The 26424-nt window shown below is 53.3% G+C and overlaps 7 protein-coding genes across 7 annotated transcripts; 3 read left to right on the top strand and 4 right to left on the bottom strand.

Annotated features, from left to right (window-relative positions):
• Nucleotides 1–195: 195 nt before the first annotated feature.
• EsH8_II_001071 (1,4-alpha-glucan branching enzyme) lies at nt 196–2702 on the bottom strand (the record flags this gene model as incomplete). Its single annotated transcript, XM_083264369.1, has 8 exons — nt 196–234; nt 291–921; nt 976–1311; nt 1370–2061; nt 2115–2227; nt 2280–2379; nt 2437–2561; nt 2615–2702. The coding sequence occupies 8 exons, from the start codon at nt 2700–2702 to the stop codon at nt 196–198; spliced, it is 2124 nt and encodes a 707-aa protein (XP_083121691.1).
• Nucleotides 2703–4838: 2136 nt separating this feature from the next.
• On the top strand, nt 4839–6650 carry EsH8_II_001070 (P-loop containing nucleoside triphosphate hydrolase protein; the record flags this gene model as incomplete). Its single annotated transcript, XM_083264368.1, has 3 exons — nt 4839–5268; nt 5329–5506; nt 5561–6650. 3 exons carry the CDS (start codon nt 4839–4841, stop codon nt 6648–6650), a joined length of 1698 nt encoding a protein of 565 aa, XP_083121690.1.
• Nucleotides 6651–7535: 885 nt separating this feature from the next.
• On the top strand, nt 7536–9490 carry EsH8_II_001069 (F1F0 ATP synthase subunit beta; the record flags this gene model as incomplete). Its single annotated transcript, XM_083264367.1, has 7 exons — nt 7536–7546; nt 7627–7765; nt 7839–7860; nt 7937–8022; nt 8091–8133; nt 8189–8743; nt 8799–9490. The coding sequence occupies 7 exons, from the start codon at nt 7536–7538 to the stop codon at nt 9488–9490; spliced, it is 1548 nt and encodes a 515-aa protein (XP_083121689.1).
• A 3124-nt stretch (nt 9491–12614) lies between these two features.
• EsH8_II_001068 (DUF4050 domain-containing protein) lies at nt 12615–14102 on the bottom strand (the record flags this gene model as incomplete). The annotated part of the gene is made up of 1 exon (XM_083264366.1): nt 12615–14102. The coding sequence occupies one exon, from the start codon at nt 14100–14102 to the stop codon at nt 12615–12617; it is 1488 nt and encodes a 495-aa protein (XP_083121688.1).
• Nucleotides 14103–16954: 2852 nt separating this feature from the next.
• On the bottom strand, nt 16955–18260 carry EsH8_II_001067 (PAPA-1-like conserved region-domain-containing protein; the record flags this gene model as incomplete). Its single annotated transcript, XM_083264365.1, has 3 exons — nt 16955–17197; nt 17257–17363; nt 17429–18260. 3 exons carry the CDS (start codon nt 18258–18260, stop codon nt 16955–16957), a joined length of 1182 nt encoding a protein of 393 aa, XP_083121687.1.
• A 1814-nt stretch (nt 18261–20074) lies between these two features.
• EsH8_II_001066 (peroxisomal membrane anchor protein conserved region-domain-containing protein) lies at nt 20075–21271 on the top strand (the record flags this gene model as incomplete). Its single annotated transcript, XM_083264364.1, has 2 exons — nt 20075–20368; nt 20426–21271. The coding sequence occupies 2 exons, from the start codon at nt 20075–20077 to the stop codon at nt 21269–21271; spliced, it is 1140 nt and encodes a 379-aa protein (XP_083121686.1).
• A 463-nt stretch (nt 21272–21734) lies between these two features.
• Nucleotides 21735–25808, bottom strand: EsH8_II_001065 (uncharacterized protein; the record flags this gene model as incomplete). Its single annotated transcript, XM_083264363.1, has 1 exon — nt 21735–25808. The coding sequence occupies one exon, from the start codon at nt 25806–25808 to the stop codon at nt 21735–21737; it is 4074 nt and encodes a 1357-aa protein (XP_083121685.1).
• Nucleotides 25809–26424: the final 616 nt, after the last annotated feature.

Raw genomic sequence — 26424 nt, 5'->3', positions numbered from 1 at the left:
TAGTGGTATTCATATGCTGGGCGAGTGATAAATATATTGAGTCCGATTCTAGAAACGACATGCTTTTGCATAACTCATAACAACATTTTAAATTAGTTGACTAATTTCTGACTGCTCTTTTCCCTTGAGGATCCCCCGATCTACTCCCTCTGTATCGCTCTCACTTTCCCGATAGGCCCATTAAGCTCTCGAAGGTCAAGAGTGTTGAGAAACAGGAGACTCCAATCCCAGAACCTATGGATTGTTAGTTTCAATTCAGTAACCAGTCAAAGGAGGAGAAGAGGCCGTACCAGGGCAGACCGGCTTGGAATGTAAACGTGAGTCCAGTTCTTCCGGTTGTTCCATTCCATAGGTGTAGTAAAGAAGCGCGTGCCTTCATCCACGCGTCCATGGCCACCAAAATCCTTGGAATCAGTGTTCAGGATGACCTTATAGGATCCAGAAACCTCGACGCCAATTCTGTAATCAGCGTAACTCTCGCTGGGGTGGAAGTTGAAGATAAAGACAACACCAGCCCTTTCAAAGACGATGACCTTATCACCTTCATGCTTCAGCGAGATGAATGCTTGCGGGGCTGCCAACCAGCCGAACTTGGATTCTGTAGTGTTCATGGCCCGGTCAAAGTTGTTGAGAAAATGGTAGCGGAGCAGGTTATCTTCGGTAAGGTTGAGCTGGCGGCGAGCGTACCAGAATGAGTTCTGGTTGCCTTCACGTGGAAAGTCAAGCCATTCCGGGTGACCAAACTCGTTACCCTCGAAGTTCAGATAACCCTCTCCGCCCAGACTCTGTGTCAAAAGGCGTATCATCTTGTGAAGAGCCATTCCTCGGTCAATAACTGGTGTCAATGGGGTCAAGGTGGACATATTCGTGTACATCTCGGCATCACATAGATGGAACATGAGTGTCTTGTCACCCACAAGCCTGGTATTGTCAGAAAACGCTGCAATGTGCTCCAAAGAATCGGGACAAACTTACGCCTGGTCGTGACTTTCCGCGTACGCGATGGTCTTCTCGCCATGCCTGCGGTTCGTTAGGGTGAAGCAGATATTGCCGATATCCCACTCCTCATCTTTCTTTTCCTTGAGAATCTTAATCCACATGTCCGGGACGGCCATAGCAAGTCGGTAATCAAAGCCAACCCCACCCAGAGAGAGCGGCAGGCAAAGAGCCGGCATGCCAGACACGTCCTCGGCGATAGTGATGACCTCCGGATATAGGGAATGCAGCAACTCATTCGCGATCATGAGGTACACAATGGCCTCTTCATCCGCGTCAGGGCCGAAGTACTCGTGGTAACCTCCAGAAAATCCTCTGCTTCTGTTAGCAAGCGACGTTCACGACATAATCCTTGCCTGGTATTTGTACTTACGTTCCAATGCCGTGGTGCAGGTAGAGCATGCTTGTCACGCCATCGAACCGGAAACCATCAAAATGATACTCGTCCATCCAGAATCGGAGGTTGCTGAGCAGGAATCTCATGACTTCGTGGTGCCCGTAGTTGAACAGCCTGCTGTCCCACAGCTCGTGACGGCCACGAGCGCCCTCGTGGAAGTATTGGTGGTCTGTGCCATCAAACTCGTTCAGACCGTCCAAGACGTTCTTGGAGGCATGGCTGTGAACAACGTCAAGAAGTACGGTGATGCCCATACTGTGAGCCGTATCGACCAATTCTTTGAGGTCTTCGGGAGGTCCATACCGACTGCTGGCAGCGAAAAAGTTGTTAATTTGGTAACCAAAGCTGGCATAGTAGGCGTGCTCCATGACGGCCATGAGCTGAATGACATTGTAGCCGAGGTCTCTGATCCTGGGCAGCATGTTGCGGGTGAACTCTTTGTACGTCGCCACCCGAAGCTCAGGCGAAGAGATGCCCACATGAGCCTCGTAAACACGGGCACTACGAGGCTTCTTCGGTCTCGGGTGCTTGAATTCGTACTTCTCTGACGCAGGCGGGTTCCAAAAGCGAGCTTCGTACGCAGGAGAAATGGACAAATCTTGTGTCACATATTTAATCCACGCAGGCAGGCGGTCGACGCGTTCGCCGTTAGGAAGTTGCAAGGAAATCTGGTCTGGAGTTAGCCCACGATTTCCCAGGAATGCTGCAAACACAGACTAACCTTGATCTTGGAGTTGTGCGGGATCGCAGCTTGGCCATTGGCGGCGGGAATAGTGATCTCGAATACTCCGAAGTTGTTCTTCTTCATTTCGTGGGCATTTCTATCCCAGTTGTCTGTCGATGCCCAGTTAGCATGTATTTGCACCATCATGACATTGAAACCCACTGAAGTCGCCGATCAAGAAAGCCTGGGTAGCATTGGGAGCCCATTCTCTGTACACAATGTTGTTCTCCTTGTCTACATTGAACCCAAAGATCGAGGTTCCCTATCAGAGCCAGATTAGCGCGAGATTTCGCGGAAACACGGTTGTGACTCTGCTTACCTGGGAGAACTTATCAATACCGCCTTCGGTGTCATTGAGCTTTTGGATCCAGTCCTGGGCGCGGGCATAGCGCCTCTTGAGGGATTCTTGAAATGGTGACAGCCAAGGGTCGAGCTTTGTCACGCCTGTTGCGAATCAGCCAATGCCTCTTCAGGTTGCAGATATGCGGGGTGTTTACCAGTGCCATCATTAGGGATGCCATCGGCAGCACCGTGGTGCCCGTTGAGAGCGATGGAGTTGGAAGAGTTCTCGACAATGGCGGCCATGTTGACTGATGACGATTGAGGTCAGAAGTGGCAGGTCGAAGTTGAAAGTGCGGGGCAGAACCGCGGTGGTTGTAATTGGTTTCGATCTAGGGCAGACGCAGCACGTCAGGTGTTGTCCAAAGTAAATTGTACGCAGGGTAAGGGGAGACAAAGGTAGAGAGGTAGGTCGACTGGAAGCAAGCTCCCTGCGCAAAATGTTGAGGTGGGAGGAGAGCTACCAGGAGACAGAGCTAAGTACCTGAGCTAATTGGGAATTCACACCTTTCCTAACGTAGGCCTGTAGGGGTCTGAAGCTAAGCAAGGAATACGCAGATTGGTAGTAATTTCTTCAGGATATGGGCGAGCCTGGGGATCTGGTTCAGGCGTTGGTTTCAAAATGCAAGTCAATGGTGAAGAAGGCAGTGATGGAGAGGATATTCACAGGACGTGGGTTTGGAACGCAAGGTTCTGTGCAATAATTGCCTGATATCCCCGCACTGCCGGGATGAGCTTGAGATGGTTTAACCTTCCAGTCCATGGGACGCGAGAGAGGGAAGGGGAAGCTCGAGGTATAATAGTCGGCGTGTTGCATGGTATGACGTCGTGGGGCAACGCAGCTCACAGCTCACAGCAGGAACAACCATCAGTGGTCCAGGCCTTAGGTGGTCTGGCGCGACCATTTCTACGAGAATTGCTGCATTGAAAGTGCCAGGGCGGCGCTAGGTAATCCGTAGCTCAGTAGCAACGAGAAAAACATGCCTGCCACCAGTCGAACCCCGCTCTGCAGATGCCTGCATCTCAACACAATCCACCGATCGAATCAGAGCTGGCGGACGACCGTCCCCCAGAACCATTGACTGGTCGCCACTTCCGAAATGGTGGTCGCTCAGAAAAGACAGCGCAAATGGTACGCTGAAAGTTGAGGCACTTTGGCTGCCGGAACTCCGCACTGGTACTCGAATTTGAATTTGCTCGGCACCCCCGGTGCTCTTACTTGATAAACTGCCGCTTACCTGTGTTGCCTGTCCGCCTGCTTTTGACCTTGCTCCTTTGAGGCAAGGAAAAGAGGGTAAGGGCGAAACCATCTGCGAACCAGTCACAGCAGGACAAGCGAGCAGGGGAGACGACAAGTACGAGTTTACCAATATCAGCACAGTGGGACCGGTATGTCGTTATCGTGCCAAATGCCATCACAGATACGTCGTGGGCCTTCTCAGAATAGCATGCCAAACGCACAGTGGTGGAGCCCTGCTGCTAAGCATGAGCTCTGGGGTGGGCTGGGTGCAATAACTTTCGTACTTGACAGCATGAGCTTTGCAGCCATCGACTAGTTTGTGAGCTGCAGGGAGAAAGAAGAGAGTTCCCAGCAGCCTTTTAGAGCTGTGAGTCGAATGTGAAAATTGGAATCTGAACATTTGGTCGGCAAAGGTCAACGTTGGGATGCCGCTGTCATAGGTTAGCCATGGCAAGGATGCTGGAAGTGCTCTCCGTGGAATTCGAATGCTGCATGCTAACTTTGCGTATTGACAAGGTAATTTCTGGGGAAATAATCCGGTTCGAGACGATCTGATAATACATCCTCGACTGCCATCCACTCGTCTCTGGGGTTTTTATTCACTTGAGCATCGCTGCCAACCGGAGCTACTTAGAGCAGTCACATCAACAGGGGAAGCCATCTGTGTCGAAACGGCTGCACTGTGCTGCACTAACGCATTTCCCAGGCGCTTCCCAAGTATACAACCACGTTTTAGGAGTCTCCACCTGTATTGAAAATGGCTGCAGCTGTTCAGGAGGGACAGGAGGGCAATGCACTCCTCCCGCATTGCCTGCATTACAATTGACTTCGAGATAGCAGGTTATCCAGCGAGAACCTATGGGGGACGTACGAGCTCGTGGTTTGTCCCCAATGTTAGCCGCTCCTAAGCGCTGGAGCTCCAGCTCCTCAACCCCGCATCGGGCCACACGACAGCGGACAGCTCTGAGCAAGGTTCCTTATCCGGCCCATCGTCCCAGCCACGCTCGCGACATACCCTCCGGTCACCGGACTAGCCGTCATCACCGCCAACTTAACTTAAACAGACAACTGACGTTTGTTACCGACTGCTTCAAATCGACAGACTGTTCATGCTATGGTCCCTTTACCGGGTACTCTTCACCATGGCTTTATCGTCCAGGCCGCAGGCCTACACCTGCGCCCGTTGCTTGATCCTCTCCAGTGCTAGGCGCACCTTCTCCGTCTCCTCCGTCGCTCGAACCGCACCGAGGCGCACACAGGACTTCAACTCTGGCTTCACGAGCAGCTACGATCCGACCGCCGATGCTGGCCGTGGGCCAATGTTTAACAAGAACAGATTCGGTGTCCCTCAGTTCTATCCCCGAGACTTGAAGAAGCGCGTAGACGATTATGTCGTCGGACAAGATCGGGCAAAGAAGACGATATGCTCCACAATCTTCAACCATTACCAGGGTCTGCGGAGGAGGCGACAACGAGACCATGAAGAAAAAAGCCAGAGGGAAAAGGCCGAGAGGCAGCGGTATGCCAGGGACAGAGACCTCCTCGAGAGGCGTGATATCCATCCTGTTCAAGGTCAGCGAGGTCGCCACCCCGCCTTCCAGCGCTTTCATGCTGATGAGGAATGGCCTCAAGACGAGTTCCCCGGTCATGCTGAATCTGCGCAGCATTTGGACGAAGGCTATGGTTCGTCCATCGATTTGGACAATTCATATCTGTCCGAGGAACCCGCGACGCCCCCTCAGGTCAAGATTGACAAAAGTAACTTACTCCTCATTGGTCCCACTGGTGTTGGAAAGACGTACATATTAGAGTAAGCCCACCCGAGTCTCACCAAACCGTACCTGAGACGTCTAACGACTGCCAGGACATTGAGCAAGAAGCTCAACGTGCCGTTTACGATATCCGATTGCAACTCTCTTACACAGGCCGGCTATATTGGGCAGGACGTGGAGACATGTGTAGAGAGGCTGCTGATAGAATCGAACTATGACATCAAGGCAACTGAGCATGGCATCATCGTTCTGGACGAGTTTGATAAACTGGCCAAGAGAGAGAGCATGAACGGGCGGGATGTTGGTGGTGAAGGCGTCCAACAAGCTCTACTCAAGCTCGTCGAGGGCTCCAAGGTTACGATAAATGTCAAGGACAACCGGTCGTCGCGATCAACTCCTCCCATCACAACCAACTACACATCGTCGAGCTCGACGTCGGCCCCGCAGTCTACTCCGCCGCAAGGGAAGGTCGACCAATACATTATCGATACCACAAATATTCTCTTCGTCTTCTGTGGCGCCTTTGTTGGCCTCGACAAGGTCGTCGTGCGGAGAGTATCGAAGCCTTCCATGGGCTTCGGCTCCGAGTTGAAAGGGAAACAGAGCCTCTCCGGCAACAAGCACGACTTGCCACGGCAGCTGTTTTCGCATCTGCCACATGTCGATCCAAGTGCGCCTGCGTCAGCATATACGCCACTTGATCTCACAACACCTGTAGACCTCCAGGCCTTCGGGTTCATTCCTGAATTGATAGGGCGAGTGCACAACATATGTGCACTTAGCCCACTCTCTTTGGATGACCTCTACAGGATCCTGACGGAACCCCGCAACAGTCTAGTCGCGCAGTACACCGCCCTATTCGAAACTTATCCTTCGCGTTTATACTTTACGAGAAAAGCATTATACGCTATCGCCGAAAGGGCTGCCCAGTCCGAGACCGGAGCTCGCGGCCTTAAGATGGAGATGGAAAGAGTTTTGGCAGAGCCCATCTTTGATGCCCCGATGCCTTATGTGTTGATCACTGAAGGTTGTGTGAGAGGTACAGAGAAAGCCGGATACTGGGGCAAGGATGGTCGTATGGAGCTAGAACGACGGATGGAGGAAGAGGACGCTGGGCAGACATCCCCTGCCCCTGATGTCACTTTCGAGCAGTACCGAGAGGCTGGGCAGAGCGGCGCTTGAAAAGCCTCTTTTGTGCTGTTGTCAAGCATGGGCTGCAAATATTCCTGTTGCTGCGGAGTTGAGGAGTACGGTATTCAAGTTGAGATGAAGATGCATGCACAGGTTCACATAATCGCGCAAGAAAGTGTGAACCAATATCCTCAAACTATTCCAGTACTAATGACAAAACATATTATGACGACGGCTGGTATCTGGTAAATAGCCACGAGAGATGCAATGCGTGGCGGCCCAGCGGCAACATCTTAAAAATAAATTGGCGTTCCCATTGTATGGTTGATTGTTCGAAGCTCTGTGACGGGTACAATGCCGTTATGCCGTCGGCGGAGAGACCTCGGCTCGGACGGACATGGCGATGTTCGGAGAGAAGGGACTGAGACGTGTAAAGTTGGCACAGTTCAGACAGGCATGGCGGTCATCACCGGGGGGATCGGGGACACGTAGGCACTCCAAGCGCTGGCACCTGGGGGGCGCTTTCACTCTTGGTTGTGCCTGCCTGGAAAGTGAGGGAAAGGCCAGAGGGCCCCAACATTTGCAGCATTCACCCACAGTCCCCACGCCAAGTGGAATCTCTTCGTTATTACTTGGGCAGTGTCGAGCCAGCCAGAAAAAAGTTTCCAGTCATTTCCTGAGCGAAGCTCCCGGTCTCCAATTGAACCCGACGTGGACCCGGTGTATCCCGGAGGGAGGAGCCCGACCAAATCGAGACTAGCGCGGCGAGGTAATTTTTCCTACTCGATATCCGATCACGTGATGCCCCCGAGCAAAGCTCTAACCGACGAAGCGTAGATTCCGAGCAAAACTGCTCACTTCCTCCTAAGTCCTCCTCCAACTTTCAACCATCACCTCTCCACTCCCATCCGAAGTCGCCCTTATTCATCTGTCAAGATGTTCAAGAGGTTGGTACCGTCTGCCTGAACGAATTATTGAACCGTCTCGCGTTCAATTGGCCCCAATTGAGCTAACCGACCCTTCGCAGCGGCATTTCCTCCTTCGCCCGGGCGGCTCGCCCTTCTTTCGCGGCGACCGCTTCCCGCCGCGCCATCAGACCTTCCACCTTCCCTGCGAGCAGCAGATTCGCCAGCACTGCCGGTGTCGGTGATGGAAAGATCTACCAGGTTAGTGATGGCTTCCTCATCCCTTCCGTTGACCCGAGGGCGATGTCGGTTACTGACAACAACAAACCTACAGGTCATTGGTGCCGTCGTCGACGGTTCGTAAACACCGAGAAAACCCTTCAAGGGGTTCGCCTCCATCGAGGGAACATGGTTACTGACACGTCGATGCAGTCAAGTTCGACACCGCCAAGCTCCCTGCCATTCTGAACGCCCTCGAGACGACGAACAACGACCAGAAGCTGGTTCTTGAGGTCGCGGTACGTACCTTGACGGCTACGAAAATACCCACTGCAAAAGTTTGGTTTCATCTAACACATCCTCGCAGCAACATCTGGGTGAGAATGTCGTCCGCTGCATTGCTATGGACGGTTCGTACTCCAGCCTGAAAAAGTTTTTACCGTGCTCCGTCTCACTCTCTTCTAGGTACCGAGGGTCTTGTCCGTGGCCGTGCCGCCAAGGACACTGGTGCTCCCATCACCATCCCCGTCGGCCCCGAGACTCTGGGCCGTATCATCAACGTCACTGGTGACCCCATTGACGAGCGTGGCCCCATCAAGACCAACAAGAGACTCCCCATTCACGCCGATGCCCCCGAGTTCATCGACCAGTCCACCACCGCCGAGATTCTCGTCACCGGTATTAAGGTCGTCGATCTCCTCGCCCCCTACGCTCGTGGTGGAAAGATTGGTCTCTTCGGTGGTGCCGGTGTCGGCAAGACTGTCTTCATTCAGGAGCTGATTAACAACATCGCCAAGGCCCACGGTGGTTACTCCGTCTTCACTGGTGTCGGTGAGCGTACCCGTGAGGGTAACGATCTGTACCACGAGATGCAGGAGACTTCCGTCATTCAGCTTGATGGCGAGTCTAAGGTCGCCTTGGTCTTCGGTCAGATGAACGAGCCCCCAGGTGCCCGTGCCCGTGTTGCCCTGACTGGTCTGACCATTGCCGAGTACTTCCGTGACGAGGAGGGACAGGATGGTGAGTTGCGAATCCGTCTGTCGGCGTTCCGAATCTTGTAGCTAACTTGGACCAGTGTTGCTCTTCATTGACAACATTTTCCGTTTCACTCAGGCCGGTTCCGAGGTGTCTGCCCTTCTGGGTCGTATTCCCTCTGCCGTCGGTTACCAGCCCACCCTCGCCGTCGACATGGGTATGATGCAGGAGCGTATTACCACCACCAAGAAGGGTTCCATCACTTCCGTCCAGGCCGTCTACGTCCCTGCTGACGATTTGACTGATCCTGCCCCTGCCACCACCTTCGCCCACTTGGACGCCACCACTGTGTTGTCCCGTGGTATCTCCGAGTTGGGTATCTACCCCGCCGTCGACCCTCTTGACTCCAAGTCCCGTATGCTCGACCCCCGTATTGTCGGCCAGGACCACTACGACACCGCCACCCGCGTCCAGCAGATTCTCCAGGAGTACAAGTCCCTCCAGGATATCATTGCCATTCTGGGTATGGACGAACTTTCTGAGGCTGACAAGCTTACCGTCGAGCGTGCCCGTAAGATCCAGCGTTTCCTGTCCCAGCCTTTCACCGTCGCCCACGTCTTCACTGGTATCGAGGGTGTTCTCGTTGACTTGAAGGAGACCATCAACTCCTTCAAGGCCATCCTCAGAGGTGAGGGTGACGGTCTTCCCGAAAACGCCTTCTACATGGTCGGTGACTTCGCCTCGGCCAAGGAGAAGGGTGAGAAGATTCTGGCGGAGCTGGAGCAGAACTAAGCGACTCGCGACGAACATACCAAATTGCGTCGAGAGCCGGGGGCGTTGAGCCTGTGTATAGAAGAGGAACGATGGAACGTGGAGGTTTCTTAGCTCAATGAAGTCTCTTTTGTGAGCTGTGTACCAAGAAATCTACTTAATTCCTCTTGTAGTTGAGAGAATCTCCTTATTTCTTCAGCCGTTGTCTCCCTGTCGCAAGTGAATTCATGTTTCCTGGTTCATGTAAGGGAACTGCGTAGAAAAGGCCACCGTCCCATCAGACTTTGTTCATTATTCCTTTGCCTAGTCAATCTCATCTTTTATATCGTTGGTAAACCATCCAAACCAAATTTGATATGGGTTGCAACACAATTAAGAATGAATCTCCAACGGCTATATTCCTTCCAAGTCCGGCACAACCAATTCCAGTCGGGACGTTCCAAACGCTATTGAACTGAAAGAAAGCTGCCAGCTCTTCGGCGAGAGCGGTCTCTTCTGTTCTAGTGGGATGATCAACTATGCTCTGCTTTCCTGGCGGGAGGCATCTACGACCGCTGAGGAGCTTGTATATTACTAATAACTGACCGTCCTCTTTTGTTATCTGGGATGGGTGCCAAAACTTTGAGATGATGGAAGGGTATCAGACCAAGACTTCATGAAAATCCTGTGGCGTTGGTTACCTGGCTTCTAGTTCCAAGCCGACGGAGAGTGTCCCTTTGGGAAAGAAGCTACTCGGCGGCGTTTTGTTTTTACTAGTTGCCTTCCTTGATACACGGCGATGGCCCCGCGGAGCTCGGGTTGGTAAGGCACATCGACTGTCTTCTTGTGCCCTTGTACGAGCGGGCGAACATTTTGCAGCCATGGTCAGCACCGTTGGGTGGAACATCTGAAACGGGCCGCATGGTATTTAACCACTCTCGTTTCTTGTAAGTAAATGGTTTGGCGTTCCTTGACGAAAGGCGAGAATCTGGCTTGGGCGGTTTTCGATGTCTGGGCCCAAGTAGACGGGCTCTTGACTCGTCCCGGAACATTTCCCACCGAGCCTGACGTTTCCATGCTCCTCCCAATACGTCGATGAACGAGGGACTGTCTCTGGGGAATCGGCTGGACCGGTTCTAAGGCCATCCTTTCGAAATGTTGACGGAGGTGGAGCCCAACATCTGCGTCGTCGGTGACGTACCATATGTTGCCGACGGAAAGAGGGCTATGCGCCCTCCGGAGGGGCAAGACTCTCGCATAATGATAACCCATTGCGCCCTTTTTCCACGAGCTGAACCGTGATTGGCACTCGTACAGCCTTCCGGAAGCGGGTAGCCCGCTTTGTCGAGACGAAGGCCTGCTGAGATGGACCAGTATCACTGACCATCTTTGGCCATAGACTCTGCCCGTACATAATCTTACAGTCTGATCTCAAAAGATACAATGCTCACTCAGCTCCAGAGTTGATAACTAAAATGATAATGTTACCACCCTGCTTATTAGACATTTTTGCCTCTGGAATAGTTGTTGGCGCCGAGGAACGATATTGACCACTACGGTGACCCCGCCGACCTGGCATATTATACACAATCCTCCGTAAAGGTTGGTCTCGGGGCGCTTCTTTCGTTAACTGTGTGTCATCAGATTGGCTAGGTTCTTTGGTGAAAATGATGTATAGGCGGCACATCCCGAGGAGGTCGACACATGACCAGACTTAATGCTGTATTATTTGAACGTCGAACGGGACTTTGCCAGCAAACATTGCAGATGCACCATATCTATATCTAGGATCTTGTCCTTATTTTTGATGCTCTCGCTTGACTATCCCCTGCGAGAGCTATCGACATGTTCAGTGTCGTTAGACTTCCCTAGTGTATTTAACTAATGAAATGCCCAAAGCAACTCAAGGCCGCACAAGTTACCTAACGTGTGCTCTATATGAAATCCCACGACGAGGAACAAACGGCGGTAACAGGCCTATACATGTCATTACCCCGAAACCCACACAGGAGAGACAAACGGCAACGGCTCAACTGGCACAAAGAGGGGATATTCAGAACAGTTCTAGTGTGGGCATTGATCACTCTCACTGCCGCCAAATTGCTTGAGATTGGTCGCATGCCCTGGATCAGGGCTCTCATTGCACTTCCCCATACTCCCATGCCGTCTTTCATCTTTGTGGAACACAGCTCTGAAGAAACAAAAAGGACTGACGATGAAGCATGTTCTGTCGTATGTTTTCTTGCTGCTGGTATGTGGCATGCCACGCAGCAACCTCAACTTTTCGAGTTCAAAATAGATGACCCCGCTCCTCTAAAGACTTCCCGAGAGTCAACCGGATCGACGTCAGGATGAGGTTGTTCCCAAGGCGAGGACCCCCTGCAGTCATATTATACTGTATTATCACCAACTCAGACCAAAGCATTGGCAGACCGTAATCTGACTCCAGCAAAGAAGGTGGAATCCATTACACAACCACGTACGGTGGAATTCCCGCCTACCCCAATGTCCCCCTCGCAGGTCCGGCCGGGAACTACAAAAAAGTCCAGACTGCGGGCCCTACCGCCACGAGTTGATTAAGAAACCCAAGCTATCAAGCTGCCGACATGAACTGCCGTAATACCTTCTTCTTAACCTTTGAAAAAAAAAGCTAGTTTTGGCGCGAAGATTGAAGTGTGCCCCCTTGGTAACTAGCCCGAGCACATACGGAACATGCCTCCCTTTGCCTCTCTTGCTAGAGTAATAGCGAGAGGGAAGTTAAGGTAGAGTTGCCGAAGCAGTATAACGTGGACCTGTCCAAACAACGCTGTCTTCCACGAAGATCTATATCCCTTCCATGACCGCGGTCAAAGTAAAGATATATCAACTGATGGAGTTTCACATGTTACAGAATCATGATGACGAGATACCACATTACACACCAAGTGAACCGTGTTCATTGATATTGGATGCCGCCATTACTACTACCTTTCAATATCATATGGGGGTATCAGTGTCGCATGAACCACTTTCCCGTCCTGCGTAGCCCATCCCGTGACCTTGATAAAGACCTTCATTGCTCATCCTCCTCTTTCTCGATGGGCCGTTAGCCCGCCTAACATTCCTGATGCCAGTTCGTAACCTTATTAATTCCCTTCATAATAATCATGGTCTTCATAGAGATAGCCTAGGCAACTGCAGTGTCTTTCCCAGCCGCCGTGCCATTATTCCCGTTCCCATTGGAAGGTGTAGCCGAGGCAGGATGATGATTTCCGATGCCGAGAACTCTCTGAAGACTCTTCCTAATGCCCTTCCCGGCACCGGCCTCATCCTGTGTCTCTGCCTTTTCACCCCTGCCCAAGAAGCCGAAGCTCATCCTACGAGTGGCATTCTGGCCCTGGCCGTCCGCCAGCGACTTCTTCCTCCGCCGCACGGCTACGAGACCGGGCTCGGCGGCCGAGGGCTTCGGAGGCCATTCGCCGTCCCGCTTCCAACCCATCACACAAGCCCGGATCATGTCTGACAGATTGACAGGACACGATGGTGTGAGGGCGTGCACTATTACTTTCTCGTACAGGGAGATGTAGACCGAGGGAGTGATGGAAGCGCGCATTGGGTTTGCAGGCGGGAGTAGTGGCGCAGGGACAGGAATGATGGTCTCGATGGGGTATGTCATCGACGTAGGAGATGCCGTGGATTTTGCAGACTCCTTGGACTTCTGGGTGGTGAGTTCCTTGGACGGGTCCTTGGAAAGCTCAGAGCCGTCCGACACGACAGCCGAGGCTTCATTACTGGGTCGCTGTTGCAGGGAATGGGCAGGCGACGACGGTGAGCCAGAGCCTGCAGGGGGGTGGGACATCGAGGAGCGGAAGAAGAGGCGGCGCGGGGAGAGAGGGGAGAATGTCGCCACGGGGGAAACGGGCTTTGTGCGAACGCGCACTGTTCTTGCGCCTGTCCAGGCATTGCGCCTTGCTTCGAAGCAGGCCAGCCCTTCATTCCATTCCATCTCCTCGCGAATGGCTCGCCTTCGTCGCGCACGTTTCTCCGCCACAGACGCCCTCACCGCTGCGCCAATTGCATCGGGGCTATCGAAGCGGAAGGGAGAGAGTGACAGTGGAGGCTCCTCGTCGGACAAGTCAGACACCCATTCCACACGGGGCTTGAAGCGCGCCGGATCTTCTGAGACAGTGCTGTAGACAGACTCGGCGTCGCCGTCAGAAAGGTCTTCCTCCTCGCCCTCGTCGCTGTCTACTGTCTCGACGACTTCATCTTGTGATGTCGCTGCCGCCGCCTCGGCTTTTGGTTTGGAAGTGTCCAGCTCCTTCTCTACGACTTCTTGTTCGGGCGCATCGACGGCGGGTACTGCCTCGCTGTTTTGGGGTGGAGAGACGACTGGCGGCCAGACGAACTCCCAATCGTTGCGGACCTTGGCGGTAAGGTACTTCTTGACAGCTTCTTTCTGCTTGACCTTGTCCTTGCTGAGCAGGTCAGGATCGTAGTCGGGCAGGTCCAGGGTGAGAGGCTGCTGGGACATGGACAGGCGGAATTTGGATAGCGGAGAGCGTGGGGACTTGTAGATCTCTGAGAAGAGCATCTTGGAGGCCGACGGGGAGGGGTGCGGGTGTGTATTTGGCGGGGGATTGGCCGAAGGCGCAGAGGGGGGGACAGGAGGCATGGCGGGCGAGGCGAGGGAGGGCGGCGTTGACTTTATACGATGTGCAAGTGAAGCACCGGACAGGGTAGCCGTGGGCGTAGCCGAAGCTGGAGTAGCAGTAGCAGTCGCAGTCGCGTGCGGGGTGAGCTGGTGGTGCGGGCGAGGGAGCGCGCCGGTTTCTGCATCTGGGTCTGGGTCTGGGCCTAGGTCTGGGGGTGTGGCCGCGGCCGTGGGTGGCCTGATGGTGGCTTTCAAGGGGGCTGGACGGTCAGTTTATAATCCTGTCATGTAGATGGTCTGTACTTTGTGCAACATCCATCGGTCATGCAATGCATAGCTCCAGGGTGTGAGTAATAAGGAGGGTCGTGTAATGCGTGCCACTTTCAGGCATCGTGTAATGGAGTGTCGGCGGGCGAGCCAAGCCGGTCCAGAACCTTTTTTCCCCCTTGTATGATGGATAGAGGCGGAGGCAGAGAAGTAGGAGGGAGGAGGAAATGCCAGACTAGTTGGTCGGCCAAAGGGCGTGAAAGAGGCAAAGCAGAGAAGGGCATATGTGACAAAGCAAGCTTAGCGTCTTTCTCTCACCTTGAGCAGATGGCCGAGCGGTGTCGTCGCCGGGAAGAGGATGATCTTGGCTGGGCATGGATGCAACAGTGGTGGCATCTGCCACAGCTGCTGGGGACGATTCAACAGGCGAAGGAGGCGCCATGGCTCATGAGGGTGAAGCGACTCTAGTATCGGTGACGACAGTAGGTGAGGTCAAGGGTCCAATGCATGATGGCAAGGGCAAAAAAAACAAAAGGGCAATCCTGACTTCTTTTTCTGCGACTACTGGGTGGTAGGCTCATGGGAAGCACAAGCCGCCAGGACCATAGTTTTTTTTTTCTTACTTTTTTCTTCTGGAGGAGGGCAGGGTTCCTTGGACCGTCACTAATGTCGCAGTTAGGATATGCCCACGGCGGCTGCGCCTGAGCCTGTGCCCTGTCAGTGAATTGAACTTTTACTAGTGTACTCTAATTAGTCTAGGTTCCCGAACGCATTTGTGTCAAAGTCCCAGCAAGCCAGCAGTTTTTGGAGAGGGCAAGAGCTGTATGGCAGTGAGTACTTAAGTGGGATTTGCGGTTCTCTCCGTGAGCCAGGTAGCATAGGCGCCTTCACAGTGTTGTATTGCACGATAGGAAAGTGGGGTGATGGGAGGAATAGGTAGTCCACGAGACCCGTCTGCAAGGTTTGCCCTTCAAGTGACCTCCTGCGGTATTCGGATCCGAGCCCAGGCTCAGGAAAGCCATCTCGGGTTTATGTACCCAGCTGACGTGCCTGGGCATGTCGCTCGCCCCTTGACCTTGAATTTGAGCAAGATCCTTCGGTGCTTGGGGACGCCCGGAGAGCTAGAAGCCTGTCACTTGCCCAGTGGGTTGTCGCAGCCTTGCACAGACGATACCCGGCCAGACAAGCGCGGACTGCAGGGGGTGCTGGATGTGACTGAGAGACGCTTTCTTGTTGTTTCTGGCGAGCTGCAGAACAGGTTTGCTTGATTGCCTGCTCCCTCCTCCTCCTCATGCTGCCATCCATTAGGTTCCTCCCCCCGCTCGGCTTCTTGCAGGCGCAGATCCGGGGTCTGGTTGGTCCTAGGCAAAGCCTGGGGGAAGAGGCCTTGGCCCAGTAAGGGACGAATTTGGCGAGGATGATACTTCATCTCCGTCTTGTACCTGAATATATACAGAAGTACCCTTTCCTGCACCTCTTGTAACCGCGGAGGTGTAAGATGCTGGCAGGAGAGGGAGGGGGAGCTCAACTCTAACTGCGACCTAAAGAGATGACGTGAAGTGTTCTCGCGAGCGAGGCAGCCATTTCATTTACAACGCCGCGAAATTCTCGCTACCAGCCAAAACGTCTGTCCCCCCGAGATCTGCTCGTCCTCCTGCCAAATCTTGCCTTTTCTCCTTCAAGCGAGTGTCCGCAACCGCTGAAACCATGCGCCGGCATCGCACCACTCGCACATATCGGCAGTAAAGCTACAAGCCCTCAGGCAGCGTATCCATCCGGATACAAGATGGGAATGTTCGACGGGCACGGCTTCGAACACGATGTTCTCCGTCCTTCGGCCAACGCTTTATCAATGGTTGCCTCAGCTTTCGCCGCCCAGCCATCAACGCTCTTCTTCCCTGCCTTTTTCTCACCCAGCCCTCGGCGTTGGTAACCTTGGCTGATGTCCCCGAGTACCAGTTGACCAACCAAGCACCAGACTGACTGCCTACGACTGCATAAAAAATGCGGAGAAAGGCTTGGATCGATCCAACAAAGGTTCAACTCTATTGGGAAGACCTGGGTGGGGACCACCTGACGCCCTCACACCCCGCCCCTCTGCAGGGTCCACGGTGTTGACGCTAGGCTTGATTACCTAAGCAAACACTGCTCATGGTCTCCTGGGGGGCAAAATGTGGTGAGGATCGTCGGAGCGCGTCGCATCAGCCCACAAACCATCTGTCGAGGTGCTGGCATGGAATCGACAACAGAGCCCGGCCAACTCCGAGGCACATTGATTTGTTTAAATTAGAAATTCGTAGGCAAGGTCTTGTTTTACGGCAAGCAGCCGCGCCTGGTTGGTCTCAACCCAACAAACACACGGCATCAAAACGATTAGTACCGTTTATGCCATTAAATGAAATTTCTAGACCCGATAATCAAATATCAGCTTTAGCTGACTTGTGTGCTACAAAACGATATCAAACTTCGCCCAGCGCCGCTCCTCGAGAGGTGTACCCTCTTCTCATTGGTTTTGCGTCTTCATATTTCCCGTGCCTTTTCTCTAATCCCCGTGGCCATGGTCGATGAGGTCGGAGTGGAAAGCAGTCAATAAATCGACGGCCTCTCTACACAACTTCCTCCACCATCTTACCAGACTTCAGCCCCCCAGGAACAAACACCTTGCCCGCCGGTCCTTCAAGCATCTCTCCAGGCACTGCCACCACGCTGCCTTTCTTGGAGTTCACCCAGCGGACAAAAGCGACGTCGGGCTTCGGCGGCCCATTGCTGGGCGTTTCATCACCGGCGCCGTGGCCTTTGCCCTTGGTCTTGGGTGCCTGCTTCTTTAAGAGCTTGTTGATAGTCTCCATCTATAATGATAGTCAGCAACTCGCCCCTAACACAAATTGAAAGACCGCAAGCTACTTGCCTTGACTTCTTCGTTGCGCTTGTCAGACAAGTTTCGGCGACGGCGAGCCATTTCCAATCGTCTCATGGACAGCTCTTCCGCCGTGAATACCTTCTTTGCTTGGACTTCTGTTGTGACATCGTCGTTAGCTTCTGTCTTTCCACACATTGTAGAGAGTTGTTGCGAGCCCTACCATCTGATAGTTTCATGTACTGCTGAGGCTCGTCCTCGAATCGGGCACGCTGCCTCCTCGTCATCTTGGACAAGTCGGGCGTCCCCTCGCGACTGCCATCCTCACCCTCGCTGTCGAGCTCTTCCTCGCCATCGGCACCTTGCACCTGAGTCTCATCGGCGACTTCAATTTCTTCTTCTTCGCCCTCAGCATCCTCCTCTTCGCCTTCGGCATCTTCCTCCTCGTCCTCATCATCATCCTCGTCGTCGTCCTCATCATCATCATCGCCGGCACCTCCGACATCGATGCTCATGTTCATCGTGTTCTCGGGGTCACTGACTTCGATTTCACTGAGTTCCTCCTCATCGTCATCATCGTCCTCAATAACCCTTGCCGCTGCTGGCCGCCGAGGCGTAACTTTGCCGGCTTTGGGCAGTTGGATCTTGATGGTGGAAGCGGCAGGGGTGTCCATGTCAACGTCGCCATCGGCGTCTTCCTCTTCACCCTCAGCGTCGACATCCATGTCGTCATCATCGCCATCCTCATCATTGGGTTCCTCCATCTCCTCGTCTTCTTCGTCCTCATCCTCCTCGTCGCTGTCGGATTCAACAACATAGCTCTTCTTGGGACCGCGATTGCGTCTGCCGGCAACAATTTCGCTGCCCCCGAACGAAGCCCGGCTGTTGACCGAAATGCTGTTTCCCGTTGAATTTCTTCCCCTGCCAGTAGCCTCACGCAGCTTGTTCGCGGGCACTTTGACGGTCAGGTTCAGGTGCTCACTTCCTGGTGATGAAGGTGGACCGCGGGAGACGCCCGAGGTGCGGCCCTCTGAGCGGCGAGCACGAGTAGACATGCTGCTGTTTCGCTCGCTGTCGGCCCAGTCAGTGATTTGCTCTTGAGCCTTCTTGGCCGCTGAACGGCGCGGTCGGGAAGCCATCGTGGGGTGTGGGTGCGCGGCTCTCGCAGTTTGCCTTGGCAGCAATAACGCGAGAGTTTAATCCACGTGTGCAGTTTGCGTGCTCGATGATGTCTTGGGAGGGAAAAAGGTTGGGGTATTTTGGGATGACGGCGGGGTTTTTTTCCCTTCAAGATTAGACGTGGGAGGTTGAATTAAGGTAAGCTCGGGGGGCTGGACAAGGAAGGGGAAAGGTAAGGTGGCACTGCTGCTAAGGAATCTGATGCCTAGATACGGGAGATGAGGTAAGGCATGTAGCAGGCCGAGATGCAAGTTAAAGCCAAGGTAGGTTTTACGCCTTTTTTAATGAATCGCACACACGTGCAGGTGCTTTTTTCTCCCCTCTCTCCTTCTGGCTTTCGGATCTCGACCGGGCTACTTTCAACCTTCTCTGGCTGAACCAAATTGAACTTGTGACATGCACAGAGCCGATCCAGTCCGTTCTTCCCAGGGATGTCAGGTTGCAACCAGTTGTTGTTGCTCGCCTCACTTGACTTGGCAAAGGTATCCGGTGCAATGCTGGTATACGATTGAGGGGATATGACATGGAGAGGGTGGATGAGATGCAGCAGAAAGGAATTGAGAAGCTAGAGATAAAAGAAAGGTCGCATCTGCGATGGGAATTGGCTTACCGGCTGATACCTTTGGGGGGAATAGACGACGGCTAGCCGCAGCAAAAAGACGTGGACACGCTCAACGGCAAGTGGGATAATCCCCTTGGTGGCCTATCGCCTCAACTGGATCCAAGCACGGCAAGGTTCTGGGACGCGGTGGCTGTAGCCAAGCCAAGCCGGGCAGAAAAAAATGACCCCCTGAACTGAGACTTTGGGAGCGATTGGATCTCGTTGCCTCCAGCGCGTCGCTCTCTTGCGTCTTTCCTCAACGCCAGCAATGTCTTGCGCGTGTGCTCGTTCTGCGTCCTGTCCCGTTTAGCGAGTCCACCCTGAACGTGTTTCCCGACGGGCAATTGACCCGGTAGAATCTTACCTTAATCCTGGTTGAGTGAGCGAGTGAGCCCAGAGTGCTTCCAGCGTCTGGGGTATGTCGGTGAAGCAGCGCCTGCCGGTCGAGCGAATGGTGGTCAGAGATCGTCGGTGACCACGAAGAGAGCGAATCGGATGGCTCTGATTTAGGGGGCTTGTTGCTGAAACAGGACCTGGGATGCTTGGGTTGAGGCGGGAGACACCGATTGAACAGTCGAGACAGTCTCAATGAGATGCTACCAATATCCAGCCTTGCGAAGACTGCGCTTTTCCTTCACCTTGGTTAGGTTCAGCACGAGGCAAGCTTCACCTCTCCAACAGGCACTGAAGTCCGCTGAAGCACCGGATGTCGAAAACGGAGCCCCGTTATGGTGGTCACCATGGGCTCCGTGCATGAATGGTGGCCCCGCCCCCCGTCACCTCAGAGCACGCTGCATTCGATTCGCACCGGCATTAGGTATACCGTTGTAAACCAGACCCCATTGGATGCCGTTTTACCCACCACAACACGCCGTCAAGAACGTCCTAGGTCCAGGCTCCAGCCTCTCCGTTTCCGCTGTCTCCAGCCGAGGCATGTGGTCATAGGTGCCGAATCACCGATTATCAACACCCGCCACCGGACTATGCAGCCGGCCCAACTTCCGAGAGATATTGCGCCAGTCTTGAAATCGCTGCCAATCCTTTGAGAAGAAAGCGACCGGGAAGCCTCCCCGCATCGTAGCTGCAGATATGAGCGACTCCGACGATAGCAACGGCGCACCGGGCATTCCAGCGTGGCAGCGCGACCAGAAGACTGATACCGAACTGGAGCCGCAGCCCGAACAAGCAGCTCAGGATGCTAAGGAAGACTCGCCCGCCAGCGAGGACAACCTCGAAGTAGCCCGCAAGTTCTTGCACGACGACGAGATCAAGGATGCCCCAAGAGAAGCAAAAGTGGCATTTCTCTTGTCCAAGGGCCTCTCTGCCCAAGAAATAGAACAGCTGCTTGGAAGCTCGGCATCTGAGCCGGCGCAAGAACAAGAAGTATGCTCGCCCGCCTCGAACGCTACTTGCGTTCTCGTGACTGACCACGCACGCCAGATCACTCCAACACAACAAGCACCGGCATCGTCAACACGGATGACGACGGCGGCAGCCGAACCACAAGCGACAACAACGCCACAGAACGAAATCTCCCTCCCCCAACAGACAGACAACCCCCCCGTAATCACATATCCCGAGTTCCTCACGAAACCCACCCGTCCGCCACCCCTAATCACCGCCAACGGAATCTTCAACACCCTTTACGCCTTCGCCGGCATCTCTACCCTCCTCTATGGCACGAGCAAGTACCTCGTGGCGCCCATGGTTGAGAACCTTACAGAAGCGCGTTACGACCTCCACGAGACAACCTCTCAGAACCTATCCAAGATTATTGAGAAGCTCGAGGGCACCGTCTCCGAGATACCCGCCAAGAAGCCCACCTCCGTGGAACTGTTAAAAGACGATGCAAGCAGCGACAGCGCTGACGACCCCACCGAGCTCTTCCACCGCGACATCGGCACGCAGACCTCGATCCCCTCGACACCGAGGCTGGGCGAGGGCGGTTTCGGGGCGGCAGCCGGCAAGGACGACAGGAACAAGTCGGCGAGCGAGAAGCAAGCGGGAAGACTCGTAGAGTTGAAGGGTTCCGTCGATTGGCTCAAGAACACCGTCGTCTCTGACGCCGAGGACCTCGCCGACCTGAAGTCCAAGATGGACGTGCTCAAGGATGACCTCGTGCAGCTCGCGTACCCGAGCCCCCAGGATTATGTGGGAAGCTACTCACTATACGGGGGCCCGCGCAAGAACGAGCCAGAGGACGAGATCAAGAAGGCTAGGGATAATATCAGGAGGGTGAAGGGGGTGTTGCTTAGCACAAGGAACTTCCCTGCCTCGGCAAGATGATGTGTTTTCAAGATTTAAGATGATGGGGGAAGAGCTGCTTGGCTCGAGGGCTGTATCTCAGGGAACGATTGTATAATGACATGGGCGTGTATCATATCAATGAATGATCAGTACGGGACTGAATGATTTGCTTTCATCTATATCGGCCGTCATGAAGGCTTATCGACCCATCATAATGCATGGAAAGGTGACTACGGTGCAAGTGCAACGGATTGCAGCCCTAGAAACCTGCTAGTTGCACACATAGCTATTCTCTGTCGTCGATTCGTCTGTTCCAGATACCAAGCCGTTTATGCCTCGGACATTATCTAATGCTATTCTGTCACAAATGTGCAGTATTCGTACAAATTCAATCTCAATCTTACAAATGTTTGCCTATCTGGCAAGCGTTTGTCGTGCCATGATTTCATTACCCATCCCGTGCCATGTGTATGCATGCATTCCCTGTCAGAAGAGATTCCCTTTACTGCTTACCCTCCTCTCGCGCTTCGGGCCTGTCCTTCCTCATGTCGTCTGTGGGTATTCTGACAAGCTCGAAAACCCGCTGCCAAGAAGAAACATTGATGTGTTCAAAGTGGCGGTTCTCGGCTATCTGCTGCTCACTATACCACTCTACGGTAGGCGGAAAAGAGTAGGGATACGCCTTCCTATGGGGGTCCTTTCTGTTGAGGCTCATCGCCCACTTGTAGAACAAGTTCTCGCATTTACTCGGGCGGGTTGGTTTGTAGGCTTGGGGTGGATGGAAGATGATCTTGCTGTCGCTGCCGTGGTTCTGATGACGTCCAATCGGGTCAACTTCCATCTTATTCGTAGTATGAGATTCTTTCGCAGCAGGCGGGGCACCGGGATAGACTCTTTGAAAACCTCTGACGGGAAGAAGGTTCTCCAATGCGGGCAGGTGCTTTTTGGTATCCATAACCATTGCTTCCAGATTGGTAAGAGTGACATCAATCGGCAAGGTGTACTTAGTAGGCTCTGGTTCAAAGCCTCCGAACCAGACCTGCAGCAGAGGGAGACCACGGTGCTTCTTTTTGCTTTTTTCTCGTACCAACTGGACCAGATGCTGTTGGGCCGGGACGAGGTGCGACTCGTAAAGCTGGCTTCCTGTTGGATATCGCTCTTTGGCCGCGATGTCCCAGATTAGAAGCTCTGTCCCTTTCCACTTCAGGTGCGGTGCATGAACTCGCCAAATCGCGAGCCAAGGATGGCGCCCATACTGTTGGCTCTGGGAATCTCCATAGGAGGTATAGAAGAATGCAAAGTAAGTGTTAAATACTGTTGGGCCACGGCCTACTTCTTCCGGAGCTCCGTAGTTTGGCTGGTAGATTGAGAAGAACGGCCAGGAGAAATTCAACCACCGCTCGAATGTCGCGAACTCTCGATGGAAGTCTCCAAAAGAGTCGGCCGTATCAGCAATGTCTTCGAAGTAAGAAACCGGAAAGCCGAAGACCTTTCCAAATGGACAGATCCTAGGACCCTCAAAAGTCTTTGACATAGTCATTAATTCGCTGATGAAGGACTGAGCAGCCAGACTCATGAGTCTTTTACTTCCATTGCTTTGAGGTTGATGTGGACTGTCTAGGGCTTTCTCGGCCGGGTCTGATGTATGGGTAACGACTTCTGCTTCGGCCCCTGGGTCCCGTCCTGCACCGGGGGGGTACATGGGAATATCGTCCACTTTGATGAAGTGGCTATTGTCAGAGCTGTCATCGGTGCCCAAGACGTGGAACTTCCTGAATTGATCAAAGCGAGTCTGCGACCAATAACCGAACCAGTTGACTAAGCTTTGCTCGTCGTTCGCATCAATGCATCCATCGGCAAAGATGATGGGCTCAAGCTGTTCGTCAGGCATAATGTTGGTACTAAGACTCGGTCGAAGATCATCGACTATAGCCCAAGTTTCGAAACGAGCCGCACAGTCTTCCCGGCCGAGGCCCGCTTTGCATGCTGTCTCTTCTCGCGCTGGGTTTGGTCGTCGGCGTGTTCTATCACCCTCAGCTAGCAAATCGTTGCGTTGGTTGGACCTATCGAATGCGAGTTCTCGCAGATATTCGCAGATACCTGCAGCTGCTACGATCTTTTGGTTGTTATTGGGCTTCTGATAGGTCCTCCTGTACCATTCGAATAGTTGGAGGGCACGACGCGGCTCAGAGACCAGGAAGCTTGGCGTGACCAATATCGCATTGCCATGAGGGAAAAATCTCGTCAACTCGAGTATGCCTGGATCTGTCCCATGGTGCATAGAACGGATGGAAGGGTACATGGGATACTTCTGCAGAGACTCGCCGATGCACCAGAATACGTAAGCTGCGCTTTTGTTGTGTAAAAGCAGCTTGAGCAGACCAGGAAACCGTCGAAGAGTATCAGCAGCTGCCTCGTGGACGATAACAACTCCTTGTTCAACAATCTTGGGATCGGTGAAGGCAGACCAGTCGCCAGCAGTCTTGGTGGAAAAAACTCTGCATTTAGGATTTTCGACATGAAGCCACTCGCTCAGAGCATCAAGCAAAGTTTTTCTAGATGGAGGAAATGCCAGGTAAAAGTTGTGGCGTGTATCTCGCACTCCAGGCGGCACAAGCCTGTGGTAGTCAAGACGGAGTAAATCTTGCAAAACTGTGGCACGCGGATCCGTCGACTTTGGAGAAGCGACCTTCCGTACAGGCAAAGGCCTGGTGGCGATTGGATGCGGCTTGAATATGACATATTTCAGTGCGACGGTTGCCGGGCTGGTCGCTTCGATTTCGGTCATGACATTCTTCCAGTCCTCACATCTGGCGGGATATATGATGACGAGAAACTCATCATGGAAGCAGGCCACCCCAAAAGATCCTAGCCTTAGTCGTTCGGCAGCTCTATCAATTGCGACTTGGTCATCCGCCATCTTTGGTCTAACGCTACCGTTTGAAAGGTTTCGTTCGACGACCGTCCCTTTTTGTAAGGCGAAAGTACGGGCAGTAAAGCTTCTGGTGAAGTGCAACGCTTCCTGGCCGACAAAATCTGAGTGCCACACCTCCGAGTCGTTTCTCACGTTTTCAAACGTCATCTCGACGTCCTTAGTTTGCGATGGGCCCAGAATTACATGTTTCTCAATACTCTGGCCCAGGCTTCTCGACTGATACTCTGCTATTGACAGCTTGCGAAGGATGGGCTGGGGCTGTTGAGGCTGCGGATGCGGTTGAGCTGGTTGAATGGGCTGTGGGCCTACCGGCGGCGATAGAAGTCTTCTCGGGCGACTGGCTGGTGGGCTGTCTAATTCCATAGACTCTGGCTCATCGACAAGCGGAAAGTCTGCAAACTGAACAGACTTCCTTTTCTTGACCGTTGGCCGTGTGGGCTGTTGTTGCTCCAGGTTTGGTGGGAGTGTCGAGTCTGTCTTCTCCGATGCCGTGGCGCTGGACTCGCTGGCCGACCTCGTCACGAACCCATCGACGGAACGTTTACTTGCGGACCGAGGAGCCGCACTCGAAGTACTTGGATTTGAGCCAGGAGGAGGGCCACGGCTGATACTGAAGAGTTTGGTTGGGAGGATAGCAGGCGCTTGGTCCCCCTTCTCGCGGCTCTGCAATTCTACCTTTCTCCTGAGACGGTGGCTCGCGAACATGCTAGGATCTTTGGTTGGATCCGCCACATTATGCACAAGCTGACGACGCTGTCTGATTTGCTTTCCAGCAGCGAACACATTGATGCCACTTCCACTATGTTGTGATCTTGCCATGGTCCTCGAACTGACGGCAGTCTTCTTGGCTTTGTGAATGCCCCGTGAAGGCGCTGTGGTGGCAGGCGTACGATCAACACTTGTTTTTTTGATAGGCTTGTTCATCGCTCGCTGCTTTGCTGTCCCTTGTTGCCCGTTCGCTGTTGATGGAGCCGAAAATGATTGCGAAGGTTGCTGTGGAATGTGCACGGGAGTGCTCTTTTGCGTTGGTGATCCGACGCTCTCCGCCACTGGGGTCCGTTTGCGAGGAGAATGAGGTCTTTCTACGGTTACTTGCTTTAGCGACGTCTTGGGCTCATTCTCATCGGACAAGGCCGAATCGGCTTGCCACTCCACCGGCTTTGGAGGTGGTAATACGGCATTGAAATCATCTTGTCCAACATCTTCGTCGCTGAGATAGTAATCTGCTGTGGTTTCACCCTCCCATAACTTGAGTTGCTGGCCTTGTCGTTTCCGTTGAACATTTCGCTTCCGATGGCGTTCGTATTTGGCGGCCTGGTCTTTGTCAACGCTTTCTTGCCAGGCGGCAATGTCAAACGGCTCCTCCTCCCCTCGAGCCTGTCTCTTCTGTGTATCTCGCCATTCCTGAAGCAGCTCCCTCGTCACATTCTCTTCTGGCTCCCATGTGGCTTGCTCGATGCGGTATCCGGTCCATTCCACCAGATATTTATCTTTTCCGTCTGCATGAATCTGATAACGTATACCCTCAACCAACCACTCCTCATCTGAATCTTGTTCAGACGCCAATGTGGAGTTGATAGAGATAGCATCCTCGTCAGCTGGGCCACCGCCGCCCGTTACAAACAATTCAGATGCCTCCATGAGAATTTCAACGTCCAACGGACATGTCTTCGTTAAACAGTTGTGCCTGACGCTTTAGTCATGCGTTTGAACGCGTAGGCCGCAGTGCGCGACGTGTGTGAGATGTACTGGTGGTGAAGCGATTTACTCAGGTAATCTACCATTCGCATGGGTTGCTCCTAGGTAGGTAATAGACCAAGTTGGAGAAAATACCGATGTTGGTGGTGTAAATATGGTACAAAGTCGTCTCAAGACCCGAACGGAGAGCTGATGGGACGACGGGCGCGAATCTCTGGTTTGTCGAAGCGCACAAAACACTTCAAGTTGTTAAGACCGTAAAGGAGTCTGCGAAATGTTGGGCGGCTTTCCTTCAACGGGGCATTTAAATGTATACTTACCAGCTAGTCAAAAATTGTCCCCCCATGTAGGTCTCTTTGGTACGGAAACCCCTGGAGAGTAGTGGGAAGGCTTGTATGCGTGACACGATGCCGAAGATTAGAGATTACATGAGCGAAAAGAAAGCATTCGACATCGAATACTGCACAAGAAGGGGGCGCTTACATGGGAATCGGTACTTCCTCTCAAGGTTGGCAGGCGCCAATTGTCCGTGCGGTTCAAGGTGGGAGGCACCTTCTCC

Source organism: Colletotrichum jinshuiense, chromosome 2, assembly GCF_051148585.1.
Source record: "Colletotrichum jinshuiense chromosome 2, complete sequence".
NCBI classification, from domain to species: domain Eukaryota; kingdom Fungi; phylum Ascomycota; class Sordariomycetes; order Glomerellales; family Glomerellaceae; genus Colletotrichum; species Colletotrichum jinshuiense.
This window is presented reverse-complemented; position numbering and strand designations above follow the sequence as displayed.